General features: G+C 37.8%; 2 protein-coding genes across 2 annotated transcripts; both read left to right on the top strand.

Moving 5' to 3' along the window:
• Positions 1-4,713: 4,713 nt before the first annotated feature.
• LOC113294846 (ribosomal protein S4, mitochondrial-like) lies at positions 4,714-8,056 on the top strand. The gene is made up of 3 exons (XM_026543221.1): positions 4,714-4,835; positions 6,656-7,438; positions 7,592-8,056. Exon 2 carries the CDS (start codon positions 6,658-6,660, stop codon positions 7,429-7,431), a length of 774 nt encoding a protein of 257 aa, XP_026399006.1. The 5' UTR covers positions 4,714-4,835; positions 6,656-6,657; the 3' UTR covers positions 7,432-7,438; positions 7,592-8,056.
• A 765-nt stretch (positions 8,057-8,821) lies between these two features.
• Positions 8,822-10,168, top strand: LOC113294847 (NAC domain-containing protein 68-like). Its single transcript, XM_026543222.1, has 2 exons — positions 8,822-8,950; positions 9,459-10,168. The coding sequence occupies exons 1-2, from the start codon at positions 8,935-8,937 to the stop codon at positions 10,100-10,102; spliced, it is 660 nt and encodes a 219-aa protein (XP_026399007.1). The 5' UTR covers positions 8,822-8,934; the 3' UTR covers positions 10,103-10,168.
• The last annotated feature ends 4,507 nt before the right edge of the window (positions 10,169-14,675 follow it).

The raw sequence follows: 14,675 nt of genomic DNA, 5'->3' as shown, positions 1-14,675 counted from the left end.
TCTATAGTTTCTGATCCATACTCAGTCTACAGCCAACCCTGTAGTCCTTAGAACCACAACCATAAGGAGCCATCTAACCTTATCTCTCACAGAAACATCCAACAACTCACTTCACATTCATTCTCTTGCACCTCCAAGACCTTGTGCATATCATAAGTCAGTTCATACTTGTATCCCCTAAAATCCTCTACCACTGTAAAACACCACCACTATAACAACCCATATCAATTGAGAACAAGTAAATGAACTGAAATCTCAATATCACCATTATCTGTAACACTAACTTACTACACTCATCCCCTTGCTATGTCCATAAGACTATTCCATACAGATTATCATACAGACATCCACTTATCAAAATCCATAACCAAATCTACAATCTCAGTATAACTCCATCATTTGGAATTCAGCTCAACACCACACAAGACACTAATCCAGAACAATACTCATCTATACATAGCCCTGCAGATTACAACACCACCACAATTAACTCAGCTCAACTACATATCTATCTCATAACCATTTCAATTCATAATTCATTAAGAAACTTATAACCTTAATAATGAACTTGAACAGATTTACCAACAGAACAATTACCTTCTTAATAGCAGAACCAAACCCTAGTTCTTCATCAGCTTCATAACCTTCATCTTCACATCGTATCAGTAAAACCCAACCTTTCATATCTTGTTATTTCACTCAATTACTTCATCATCAACCCAAACTCATAAATTGGGGAAGAACAGAACACCAACCCTGATTCACTGATTCATCACTGAATCAACTTCAAAACTTCAATTCAATCAAAACCCATCTTTAGTTCGCCACTTAAACCTTCAAATTCATCTTCAGTTCTTCATCTGAATTTCCAACTCAAACCCTAATTCAAGTCTCATAGATTCTATTCTCTAATTCAACCTCAAAGCATCAACCAAACCTCCCAATTTGTCAAACCCGTCCTTTGATTCTTTCTTCTTCACCCTTAACTGAATCCGAAATTGATTTCATGAACCCTAATTTCTTCACAGAATCACTTCTCCTCAACTCAATCGAATTTCTAACCAAACCCAAACTATTAACTCATCAACACCACACTAGATTGATTGGTTTTACTAAATTTCAGTGAAGTTCCTTAACAGAGATTTCATCTCTGAATCGCCAGAGAAAAGATGAAGAAGAAGAAGAAAGAGAGAAGAAAATAGAAAGAAGAAAGAATAAAGAAGAAGGAAAGAAAGAAGATTTATCTTCTCGACCGGGTGTAGATAAGACTAACGAGAATTAATAAGGCACCCAAGAATTGATAAGGGTAGCCATGCGGTTGAAAACAAGAATGATAATTATCCCTTCGTGTTAATCTGATGATATCTTCTTCGTCCGGTGTCCGAATGACACGTTCGAGTAGTCCATTCTGCATAACTTTTCGAGATCTATCTAGCGGTACCGGTTTAGTATTTAATTTGTTATTATATTAATTTCTATTAATTAATGTTTGTGTTAGACTAATCGAGTTATTAACGGCTAAAACGTCTCTTGACTAGTCTAATAGCATTGACGAGCTTGAGGGTCCTTATATTACCTTGGGAATATGATTGAAAGTTTTTTTGAGTGTGTTCAATTTGAAGCTTAGTTGTAGAGTAATCTTATGAGTGTTGGGTTTCTGCAAATTTTCGTTGTTTACACTACAATATAGGAGCAGAGTCTTTTTTTTGTAGTGCTGAACACCGCATATATGGTACGTTTTAAATCATCCTTTCAGATATTTGCACGCACCTTTCTACTGTTTTTAAAATAGGAGCTAAGTGGTTTATTACCTTCGTTGTTTTGATGATATTTGGCGGAAAATGAAGGTGCTTACCTTTTGAAATCATCAAGCTGAAGAAGTGCAAGTGCGTGGCGGATTTTTTTTTTTGGCCATATAGATATGTTCCGTGTTTGACGTGAAAACTCGGTTACAAGGAACAAGGTATCATTGTGGCACTTCACTTGCTGGTTTGTTTGAGTTAGCATTTACCTCCCTTTGCTTTTTTCTCTTCTAAGACTTTGGCTTATGCCTTCCATCTAGACTCGCTTTGGCAATCCTCAACCCTTATCTGGGTTTCTAGTTTATCTTACATAGATTTTGATACCTTCCCTAATAAGTGGTTTAATATTCCATGGTCACAACTAGGGCTGCACAAAACCGACCCAACCCGCACCCGCCCAAAAATACCCACACCCGAACCAACCCATTTAGGAGTGGGTCGACTATGGATCACAAAATCTGAACCCGCCACATGTTGGGTTGGGTGCGGGTAGCATCTTCCGTCACCCGACCCAACCCGCCCACCCGCCTTAAACTACAACAACCGTTAGATTACCCTCATCATTTAATCCTAGACGTTTATACAAAACGAACTCTTATCTAAACCTAATCGCAAAGCCTGCCGCTGCCATTTTCAGTCTTCACTCTTCTTTCTTTCTTTCTCTCAGTCTTCAGACTCTTCACTCTTCTTCTTTCTCAGTCTTTCTCTCAGTCTCACTCTTCTTCTTTCATCTGCCATTTTTCTTTCTTTCTCTCAGTTTTCACTCTTCTTCTTCTTCGAAAAAAAACTGTCGCTGCCATTTTTACTTTAGATGTCAGTCCTTCAATGCAAGATTCAACATAGTAACATTAATTCAAAGTTAAGTAAGTAAGATATTGTTAGTCTGTTACAGTTAGGTTTTTTTTTTGGAACCATTTTGTGTAGTTTATGTTCTTCTTTGATATGAATCATCAATTAGGGTTGATGAATTATTTTATACTTCTAGTATATTTTCATCTTCAAATTCAATTAGGGTCCGATTAACGGCTTGATTTTTTATTTTTCAATTAAGGTTTGATGAATTGCTTGTTTTTGATTTCAATTAGGGTACTGGTGATTCTAGTTTTCTTCTCTTTCAATTAGGGTTTAATATATTCTTTTGTTGATTGTTGCTGATTTGGATGAGTTTATGTTGCTGTACTTTACTTAGTATTTTAATTTGATGACCATTTATGTTTTTCAGTCTTCACCACCAGTAGTACCATTTTGTATTTTGTTTATTGTTGTACTGTAGCTACTGTTGTAACTCACTAACTTGTAACTTGTTTCTTTTGTGCATGTTACCATGGTTGAAATCTCAGAAGCTGATTCTGATTTTAATCTTCCATTTGTAAATGGAGTGGCATCACAAATGGGACCTCCCCCTCCACATCCACCGCGTTCTGGACAAGTGCATGGACCATCAGCAGGGATAGGGAGTACATCTGGCTCATCTACACCATCTTCTCAACCTTATTGTCGCAACTGCGCAGTCTTGTGTTTTGTTTCATACATTTTGCAAAATATTCTGTGCAGAATACTTTACTTTACAATTTCTCTAAAAAACTCAACCAACGAAAGCTTGTCTCAGGCAGCCCCTTTGTCTAGACTCTAGAGTGTAATTTGACTGTGGAGATGAGATTCTGTAAAATAAATTACTATTTGTATCATAGTGTTGCGAAGATGCAAGAAGGTTTGGAATATAAATCCATTATTCTATCATCTGGACAGTAGAACTAAAGACGTTGATTAGATTAAAATTTTGATCAAATAGATTATTGTTCAATGGAGCTGTGTGAACTGGGCATTCTTAGGTTTATCACTTCTAATCAGATTCTCCACAACTAGGGTTACAGATCAAACATCGAAGTAAGAAAATAGTTAGGGTTTAAGGCTCTTTTGAAGTTTAAAGTTATAATAGAGTACTCGTTAGGTTTTTTGTACTTCTATTACATCCATTCTATTTACTCATTTCGCTTGCAGAGATATTTGGTGACCTTGCTGCTTCTTCCATCATCATAGAATAAGCTAACAGAGAAAAAACTGCAAAGGGTAAGAATCGTATCAATTATGTGGTGATGGTGTTAATTCTTTTTTATACTTTTCCGATGAAACCAACATGAATGCATCAAAATTATTTGGGATTCAATGCTTTGTCTATGGCATAAACAGTTATCATTTAGTTAGCCTGAGCTTGCTATTTAATGTCTAACAAACTGATTATCCTACCATTTCAGGGTACAAAATTGCAGTTTGGATTGGCTGTTGAAACTTGAAAGAATTAAACTATTAAAGCTACTTTGTCAGTGAAAGAGGAGGCTGGCTGCTGGCATGTGAAAAACTAGCTTATTTGGCTTTAGTATAGTAGACAATAGTAATGCACTCTTTTATCTTTTGAGCTTTGAACAGTTGAACTCATTTATTGTTATTGTTAGACCTTTATCACTTTGCATGCAGTTACAGTATTTTGTAAACACTTTTAAGTAACTTCAGTATGATGTTTAAATAGGTAACTTGCAAGTTATGGCGGGTAACCCGCCACCCACCCGATCCAACCCGACATATTGTGGGTTGGGTGAAAACCGACCCATTGTAATGGTGGGTTGGTTGCGGGTGATAACTTCTGTTACCCGTCATAAATGGGTTGGGTGGTGGGTGAGACCAAAACCGACCCAAACCGACCCATGTGCAGCCCTAGTCACAACCAAGGTTTTGCCATGTCGGTCGGCCAAGCCACTACGTCATCTATATCAGTAGGCCATCGTGTGCACTGATCCTACGCCTGGTTAACCGTATGGTCCATGGTTACAAGTTACAACAGACATGTAAATACAACAATCGAGTAGGGGTAAAACTGGTAACCAAAATATACCATAAACCCTGCATGCAGTGTTCTCGATTTTTCTCCCCATTTCACTGTTTCACTCTAAGGTGGAGGAGATCCGACGAATTGGGGAAACAAAAACCCTAATCCTAGAAAAAGTTCGATCTTTCTCTCAACATCTATTTTCCCCAGTAAGTTTGCTTTCTCATTTCATAACTTATCATGTTTCTCTTTATCGAACTGTATCACTGATTGAAATTTCGCCTCTTTTAGTGATTTTAGTGATTTTTTTTTTCTCTTTTCTGTGACGATTTATGATGTTAGTATGATGAATCTTGATTTTTTAGAAATGGGTTTTTTACGATTCCGTTTTCAATTTGAATTTTAGGTGTTTTTTTTGTATGAAATTCATGGAAAAAATCCGATCTTTTTTTTTAGGTTCCCAAAATTGATTATCACAAATTCGGTGCAAATGAAACCCAAGAAATGAGAATTAGAAAACCCCACCCTTTGATTCCTAATGAATTCCTAGAATTTACTCTCGAAAACCCTTCAATGAAATGTTAGTTGTTGGTTTAATCATTGTATGAGGGTTATTCAATCTATTGATTTAGGTGTATACTTGGAGTAGTTTTATCGTATTTTAGGTCGCGTTCGTGTATAATCGTGCTGGTGGTTTGGGATTTACAGATAGCCTCACTGTAATGCTGTTCTGGTTCGGCCTTGTGTGTGTGCTATACAGTCTTGAGTAGATCATTCTTTTAACTATACTTTCTATGCTTCTAGAGTTGTCATGAATTGCTTTGCCATGATCTTTTATCTTAATATGCTAAACATGATGAATACTACAGAAACTACGTTTTGGTGCTCTTTTGAGAAGTTTATTGAAAGTAAAATCCCTTTGCAAGAATACCACAGACGGTAAAATGATATTTGGAATGAGCATTATTCTGAGTCCTGCAAGAACAAATTTCAATGTAGACCCTAGCCTTGTTTAGGAAATAAAGATCTTTTGATTTCTTCTACTCGTCTTCAAACATTAGTTAACCAATCTGTTATGTGTTGTGGATGTTTTAAGTTCATGTTATTAGCCTGGAGTGTATTAACAAACTGCAATCTTCGTTGATAACCGAATATGGCTTAGACCTGAAACTCTTTTGCAAGTGAGGATTTTGACTTATTGAGTTCACTTTCTTAAGAACCTTAAGGGATTTGTAATACGCTATGATCATGTGCTCTGTCTCACAGGTCTCACAGTTGGATAGTAAAATCGATGGGTTGGTTCAATTGCACATGAGCCATCATTTGTCCTTTCAGCTTCACACCAAAACTTCTCAGCATATTCAGCCTAAATCTCACTTTTAAATTGTTTTGTATCTTTTGTTAAATTGTGAGCAATAATGATGAAATAGGTCCAATGGGTCTCCTTGTATAATACCTATCTGTTTCTTATGTTTTGTGGTTGAAGACCCATATATGAACCCTTTGATGAGTTTAGATCGAAGTATTAAAATATATACTGAGATGAGAAGAACACAAAATCCAATCCGGTTTCTTTTAGTGAAAAGAAAATCCTTTAACCATGTTGTCTGTTGAATTTAGTTTACATGTTCAAACACTTTCTGGAAATCAATCTTGTCAAAAAGTCGAGGCACCTCTGATTAATCTAACCATCCGGTAAACTCATAGACCGATTTATGCAAGATAGATTTGATACTTTCTGCAAAATCATGTGTTTGTACCTCAGAAGACTAGCTGCACTGAACTCCTTGGACTTGTTAGCTTCTATAATTAAGCAATTACCATACAGACTTTGTTTTTTATCTTCTTCTTTTCCATGCCAGATTTTTTATATCCTAAGATTTTTGGAAAATGACTTGGATCTGCACATTCCTGTTGTAGAGAAATCCTCCTAGTATTTTACAACATATTTGATATTTGCTTCTATCTACATAGAACCTGTGACATGATTTTACTTCTACTTGTACTGATGGATGTTAGATTTTTACAGTCATGGTGGGAATGACGCAAGCCCTGTCTACCCAATTTAAGAGCTGCCGTCTACTTCTAGGAAATGTTTGGAACAAGGAACTGTCTATCGTACAACGTCGTATTCTCAGAAAACTGAGGAGCAAGAAGAGATCCCGAAGTCGAAATGTTGTGGCAAACCAGAACAGTCACATTCAATTGGCCACTCGCCGAAAGTTGTCCCTTTTTTACCACGAAGGAATCCATAGAAGAGAACGAACAACATCTGAATTTGTCCCGTTTTTACTCGATCTAGAAAGGAGATTGGACGTTCTTCTGGTTCGTACCCATTTTTGTCAAAGTATCCCTCAAGCAAGGCAGCTGATCAGTCATGGAAAAGTATGCATTAATAATGCAGTCAGAAGTATTAATCATTTCAAAGTTTCCCCTGGTGATGTAATCTCATTCCAAAACAATGAGGCGGTCACTGCAGAAATTCGGAGATCTCTCTTTTGCTCAGTACTCAAAATTATGGGTCAAGTCCAGAATCAGCCCATCCGAATGTGGAGAAGAACCAAAGTAGAATGGTTACGTCTACTCAAAACTAAAGCAGGCAGCCGTGTATTAATGAAATCAGACTTTTTGAGAGACTTGCATTCCACAACTCAAGAAGCAGCAATAGAAAAATCTAAGAAGACTGGTAGTGCAGCAGTCTGCCTAGGCAGTCACTTCGCTGAGCACAACAAAATGAAGACCCATTTGTACAATTTCACCTGGAGAATGCTCAATTTGGCAAATAACATGACGATACCAAAATGAATAAGCTGTAAGGCTACATCAACTCCTACTTTTTCTTTTCTTTTCTTTTCTTTCCTGGATGGTCTATGCAAGTATTCTGGTTGTTAACTCTTTTCATCTATATTATATGCTCAAAATAGGTTTCTAGATGCATAATAAATTTTTTGATGCATGCTACCAGGCGTAAAGTAGATGGACATGATTACTTTACCTGATAAGATGTGGTTCCTGTCACTTTTGATGCTATGGGGTCTGGGAGAGAACCTTGCAGAGAATACATGCATCTGGTAGGTAGGTCTAAAGTCATGTAAACTTCATCATATTCTCATGAATTAAAGACAGTGAGAGGTTGCTGTTAGACATCCATAGGCTTTTCAATGTGTGGCTATTCTGCAGCTGCCATCTAATGTTGCTTATCTTCTCTAATGAGACAATTTTGTATCTTTTCCCCCTTGTTCTTTCCTTTCTCTTGGTATGTTCAGGTAACAAACTCTTTTCATATGTTCCGGGTTAAGTACTGCTCAATGTGACAGTCTTTTTTCTGTATCTTTGAAATTTCTGTCTCCGGTTGAGCAATAATGTCAGTTCTGCACATTTGTGTTGGATCCTTAAGAATCTTATGGCCCATTTCTGGGGGTTTTGAAGATCAATGGTGGTATTTGTTAGCAAACTTTATCGAAGGTATAGTATATTTTGCATATCAAGAGTCTTAAAGGTCCTAGTCTGAATCAATGGGTTTTGGGCTCGGGTATGGAATTAAATAAACTCCATTTGGTTCACGTTTTTGCATTGTTCTAAAAAATTGGTTGAGAAATAAATTCAAAACCATACCGCCTCCAGCAGATATACCCATCTGAAACATGCAGCAAACTTTTTTCTCTTTTGCTGTACATCTTATGATTCTGGATTTCATTAAGATTCAGACTAACGTGGTTAAGAATACTGAAAAGTTAGTATGATTCTGGAATTCGTTAAGATTCAAAGTCATGTCTTAAGAGTAAAAAGAAATGGTTCTGGACTCCCGGTTATTTACTTATTCGGTAGCCCATTCCTTTAATAACTCCATAAATGGATCACCTACTCAAATTCAATTTCTACCGAAGATCTCGATTCTCGACCCATCTGATGGTTGAGATTTTAGGATTTTAAAAATAATGGCTAGAAACTATTGTTATTAATTAGAAGTCGACCGAAATTACGATTCTGGTTCCAATTTTGCGATTGCTCCTGAGAAAAGGAAATCCTAATCGACTACCAATTCTTGTACCTCTGAGATCTATAAATACCGTACCTTGCGGAAGAATATGTCACACATCAACCAATTCACTTAGCTCTCTTCACAAGCATCATTCTCACCTTTATATTTACAGGTGGCTGTTTGCATTATTTAATATTTACTCGTTGCATTGTTTCATGGTCAAACTTCAAATCGCATAATTATAAGAAGGATTCTACAGTTGAAAGACGATAAAATAAATTATTGCAGAAGAATTATAAGAAGGATTTACTGCAAGAATTATTGGAATGATTCACCGCAAAGGTACATGTCGATACAATAAAATTATTATTATACAGCATTACATCTGGATACAATAAAGGTACCATTATCGAATAAGTTTGAAGTTCTATAAAAATACAATAAAACCAACCATTATTGAATAAGTTTGAAGTTCTATAATCGAATACGTTTGAAATTCTATAATTATTATGCAGCATTACATCCGGATACAATAAAGGTACCATTATCGATTAAGTTTGAAGTTTTATAATCAAATACGTTTGAAGTTCTATAATCGAATAAGTTTAAAGTTCTATAACACAGCATTACTTTGAGTTTACTCCACCACCGCAACACCCTTGAGTCTCATATATACATTCAATATACCATTCATAAGTTATGACTCTCATTGTTCATGAGATTTGCGCCCCAAAGCCCAAAAAATTAGGTAGATTTTATATGTTATGATTTATGAGATTTTTTTGTTGGTTTAAATCACCGTTAAAAATATAGGTCTGACACCTTTTGTTAATTTTTTTTTCTTATACAGGTACGAACATGTCTTCTCCAGGTGCCAAGACCAACGCAATGCTAAACGCTGTTACTGATGAAATGAAGTTGTCTGGCCTCCCGTCTGGTTTTACATTCATGCCAAAAGATGAAGTTTTGATAGTTTCCTATCTCGCCAAAAAAAATTTAGGAGAAATATTACCACCTAACTTAATGAAGGAAATGCCAGATTTCAATAGCCATCATCCTAAAGAACTTATGCAAAATCACACGGGGTATGAACCAAAGAAACCAACCGATTGGTACTTTTTTACTCAAAAGTACCATGCGGAAAAAGATGTTGTGCATCGCACTGCAGGAGCCAATGTGGCCAGTAGCACCACCAGGGTTCGGGGTCGTGTTCCAGGGCAAGGCTTTTGGCTGTCAAAACAACCTAGTTCTTCCATCAATTTAAGCGATTCTCCCAATATCATTATTGGATGCAAACGCACTTGGGATTATTATGAAGAGCGGGGTTCTGAACAATATGAAACTGATTATGTAATGCAAGAATACACCGCAACAATGGCAGCAGTTGGATCCGGTGGCTATCATTCTGAGGAGGAGAAGAACAAAAAGGATGAATTCATTTTGTGCCGAATATACGACAAGAAGACTAGAGCTGATGAACCAAGCATCTTTTGAAAAATCTATATCATGCCAATGAGATGTTAGACGGCTGGAGGAAACTGAAGAAGATATTGGAAGCAACCAAACAACAACTAATGGTTACAAGTTTTAATTTGGGTTTTGTATAACTGGTCGTTTGTTAAGGGATTTGAACTCATTAGGATCGTTCTGATGAGGTTCTCTATTCCATACATACATATGTTATGATTCATGAGATCTTTTTCCTTGGTTTATACGATAAAACTACCATTATCGAGTTGATTTACCATAAAACAGCATTGGCTTGAGTTTACTCCAACATAGAGGTGGCAACGGGTCGGGTTAGGGTCAATCCGTGGCAGGTTAGGCGGGTTACGGTTTGATAGTACTGAACCCTAACCATATAAATTTATAGAACGGGTCAAGAAACCTCAAACCTAACCTAGACGGGTTAGCTCTGACGGGTTAGCTCTGGATTTTATTATATATCAGTATACGACCAAAAATTACATAAATTAACTAAGACTTACCCTTTAGCAAACGCTGCAAACCCAATAATCGAATCTCCTTTTCAACTTCTTCAATGAGAAAATCAAAACACCTAAACATCATATCAAAATAAATCAAAACCGGTAAAAAATTACATTAATCCCTAAAAGAAAAATCAAATATTTAACATATTTTAATTCTTTATCTATTAGGCGGGTTAGACGGGTTGGAGGGATAACCCGCGGGTTAGACCGGTTCAACCCGTTTAACAACGGGTCATGAAAACATTAACCCTAACACGGCTTGTTTAGTAATCGAGTTAGAACGAGCCGGGTTTACACGGGTCGGGTTAGGATTATGATAGGCCTTGAAAAGGGTATAAAAATTATCCCCGGCCAAAAACTTAGTGGGCCCGGAGATGTGTATAAAATTAAGCGCAATGAAAACGGGGGCCTACAGTAATACCGCAAGTGCACGGTCGTCGGTTGTAACTCGTGCAAGTACGGGTCGATCCACAGAGATCGGGTGTGTTTTGGAAGTGTTTTAGCTATTTGGGTTCCTAAATTGCTATTGTTGGGCTTTGGGTACCAATGGATTTTGGTAACCAATGGGTTATGATTGTGCTTTGGGCCTTTGAATGATTTTGAATTGGATTGAACTGAGCTTGGGCTCAGAAATGTGGACTATGGGCTTTGGTTTCAGTGAACTGATTTGAGCTTTGGGCTCAACAGTTCAACTGTGAATTGGGCTTAACAGTTCACTTGTGACTTGGGCTTGGTAGTGAACTAGGCTTTGGCCTTAACTGGGCTTCAGAGGCTTTTGGGAGTGAACTGAACTTTGGGCTCAGTTGGTTGGGCCTTTAGCCTTTGGTTTCACTGAATTGGACTTGGGCTCAGGAGTGAAGTGAGCTTTGGAGCAGCAGCAGCAGGCAGGAAAAGGAAGGCAGCAGCTCAAGTGCTGCACAGCAGGTAGTAGCAGCAGCAGGAGCAAGAGCTGCACAGCAAGGCCAAGAAAAAGAAGTAGCAATGCAGCAGTGGTAGCAGGGTAGCTGCAAGGGAAGTGAGGTGGCAGCAACAGCTGCAGCAGTGCAGGAGAAAGAGGTGGCAGCAACAGGGAAGGCAGTGCAGCAGCAGCACAAGTGCTGCACAGCAGCTGCAGGATAAAAGCAACAGCCACAGCAACTGCAGAGCAAAAGCAACAACAGCTGCAGAGGGAGGCAGCAACACAAGGCAAAGAAGAGAAAGCAGCAAGCAAAGACAACACAGGGCAAAAACAAGGAACAAAGCAAATGAAAACTAAACAGCAACAAATCAGTGAACAAAAGCAAAACAAAACAAGATGAACCAAGGCCTAAGGCCAAGGGCAGGGATGTGGAGAAACTGAAATGGACAAGGCTAAGGCAAGAATACAGGCAATCACAAATAGAATGGTAAGAGAACTAGCTTGCTATAATCACTAGTTTCTCCCAATGCACAATCAACACAGCAACCTAAGCATACAAGAGGAATGGCAAGAAAATCAGCTTGCTATGAGCACTGATTTCTTCCATTGCACAATCAATTCAATGCTTCAAATGTATCTAGCCTAGCATTCACAGGAACATAACATTACATGACAGTGAACATTTAACTGACATGACAAATTAACAGTGAACTAACCTGACAAGAGACAACATAACAGGAGACAACATAACATAACAATTTTTACAACATAACAGGAGCATAACAATTAACAGGAGACAACACAACTGTGAACTGAAATTAAGCAGAAACTCAAAATTGTAACAGGAGACTAAGCAGGAGACTAACACAACTGAAATTAAACTGAAATTAAGCAGGAGACTAACACAACTGTGAACTGAATTAACAAGATATTATAACACTCAAAATTGAACTGTGGACTAAAGTTGAACTGAAATTAACAGGACATGAAAGTCCTGGATGCTGGCTATTCCAAGCATACTCTCTCACACACACCCATAGTCCCAATTTATACCCAATTACATCATTAGGGTTTTCCCCAATTTTCACCCAAAAATTCCCAAACTGACAGAGCTAGGGTTTGTGATTACTCACCCAATTTGACACAACCACTCCATTGTGATGTCGACCCATGCTTCTATTTGTTCTCCTGTATCACCTCCATGCATCAATTGCTTCTCTAGCACACGTTAATCCATCAACCCATAACCTAGGGTTTAGGTTAGGTAATGAGTTGATGGGATAAAGGGCTAGAATGATGGGGGAAGGTGTTCAATCACGTGTAGGATGATGACGGAGGTGGTATGGTGGTGTTTGGTGGCGACAGGGAGAGGTGGCGATGATGGTGGAGACAGTTGCAGGGTGATGGTTCTGCAGAGGGGGGGTGATGGAGGAGATGGCTCGACTGTTTGGGAGAAGGGGGGTGTTTCTGGTTAGCTGGTATAGGTTCGGTCGCTAAGGTGTGAGGCGGGTGTATCGAGTTTGATGTTCTGCGACGCTGAGTCACTGGATGCGAAGCTGGTAGGTGGATCGGATGGTGATTCGGAGGCAAGCGAGGAGCGACCGTCGGATGAATGGATACAGCGAAACGAACGGTACTTGATGGAGTTAGGTACTGTAGTGTAAGGCGGAGATATCAATCTTCGATGCACAGCAAGGGAGCGACCGTTGGATTCAACTACCATCTAATCTGAAGGCTTGGAATTTCAGCGCTGTGGTGCTTGGCAGAGACTTCAGATTTTGATGCTCTATGAAGGAGCGACCATCGGATGCTTCTGGGAACTGATCTGACGGCTGAGAACGGAGGCGCTTTTGTGTGTAGAAAATGAGGTTGTGCGCACCATTCTTTGCGGCTTCCTTGCGTAATTTCTCCCGGCTTTTCACTACTTTCTGCTCTTTTTGCTCCGCGACTCATCCGAACTTTATTTATTACCTAAAAATGCAAAATTAATTAATAAAAATATTTATTCTTGAAAACAATGAAAATACAGAATATGGGATAAAATGTAGAATTAATGCGCAAAAGATGAGTTAAATGCCAACAAAAAGGGATAAATATATACAATATTTGGCACTCATCAGATTAATCCGCGGGTTTGGACCCTAATTGCCAGCTATACTCCAACACCCAGCATCCTTTTAGATTTTTTTTTTCTTTTTTTTTGCAACACCATAAATCTAAAAATCTAAAAATCTTAAAAACTTAACATCTGTCCCAATCTATTACGACACACCCATATATATTCAATATACCATTCATAAGTTATGACTCTCATGGTTCATGAGATTTGCGCTACCATTCATAAGTTATGACTCTCACGGTTCATGAGATTTGGGCCCAAAAAATTAGGTAGATTTTATATGTTATGATTTATGAGATCTTTTTTGTTGGTTTAAATCACCGTTAAACATATAGGTGTTGGGTGCAATAATCAAAACAAGGAAAAATTAAATTAGTAAAAGTTATTGATAATTAGCACTTTTATAATGGAAGTGAACGATTGACGAAACGAACGAGCTTCCCATATCTCCACCACAGCAACAAGGCAAAACTTTTGAAAACAGAGTGAGTCACGTGTTCAACATGTTGCCCTTAAGACATTAGCGCCCGGATACACTCAAGAGTGATGCTATATCCCTCACAGGGAGGATATCTCTAGGATAAAACACCCTACTACACCTAGTACAAGCATATGTAGTAGATGCTCAACTTGAGCTTGGCAACTCCGAAAAACCATTAAGAAAGATTGCGAACGTTTAAGAAAACAATATGAAAATATTTTCCCTTGGGAGTCTCTCTACAATATAGAGAAACCCCTTTCCCATAGATTTTGCAAAAGTAGTGAAATTATTATATTATGGAATAATACAACTTAAAAAGATGAACTCCCCCACGTGGGACTAAAAAGCTTATATAGTCTCTTAAAACAACTAAAAATTGGAAACTCCACGGTATGGGACTAATAAGTTTTTCATTCACAAAAGAAAATAATAAATTATAATTTTTATTAAAACTTTAAAAATCATATTTTATTAATCGTTTTTCCAACAATCCCCCACATGAATGAAAACTAAATAAAACGTGAAAAATATAGATAGATCTTGGTAAATCAACACCCCAATCCCACGAACTATCCTGA

This window comes from Papaver somniferum, chromosome 7 (assembly GCF_003573695.1).
Source record: "Papaver somniferum cultivar HN1 chromosome 7, ASM357369v1, whole genome shotgun sequence".
Classification (NCBI taxonomy): domain Eukaryota; kingdom Viridiplantae; phylum Streptophyta; class Magnoliopsida; order Ranunculales; family Papaveraceae; genus Papaver; species Papaver somniferum.
This window is presented reverse-complemented; position numbering and strand designations above follow the sequence as displayed.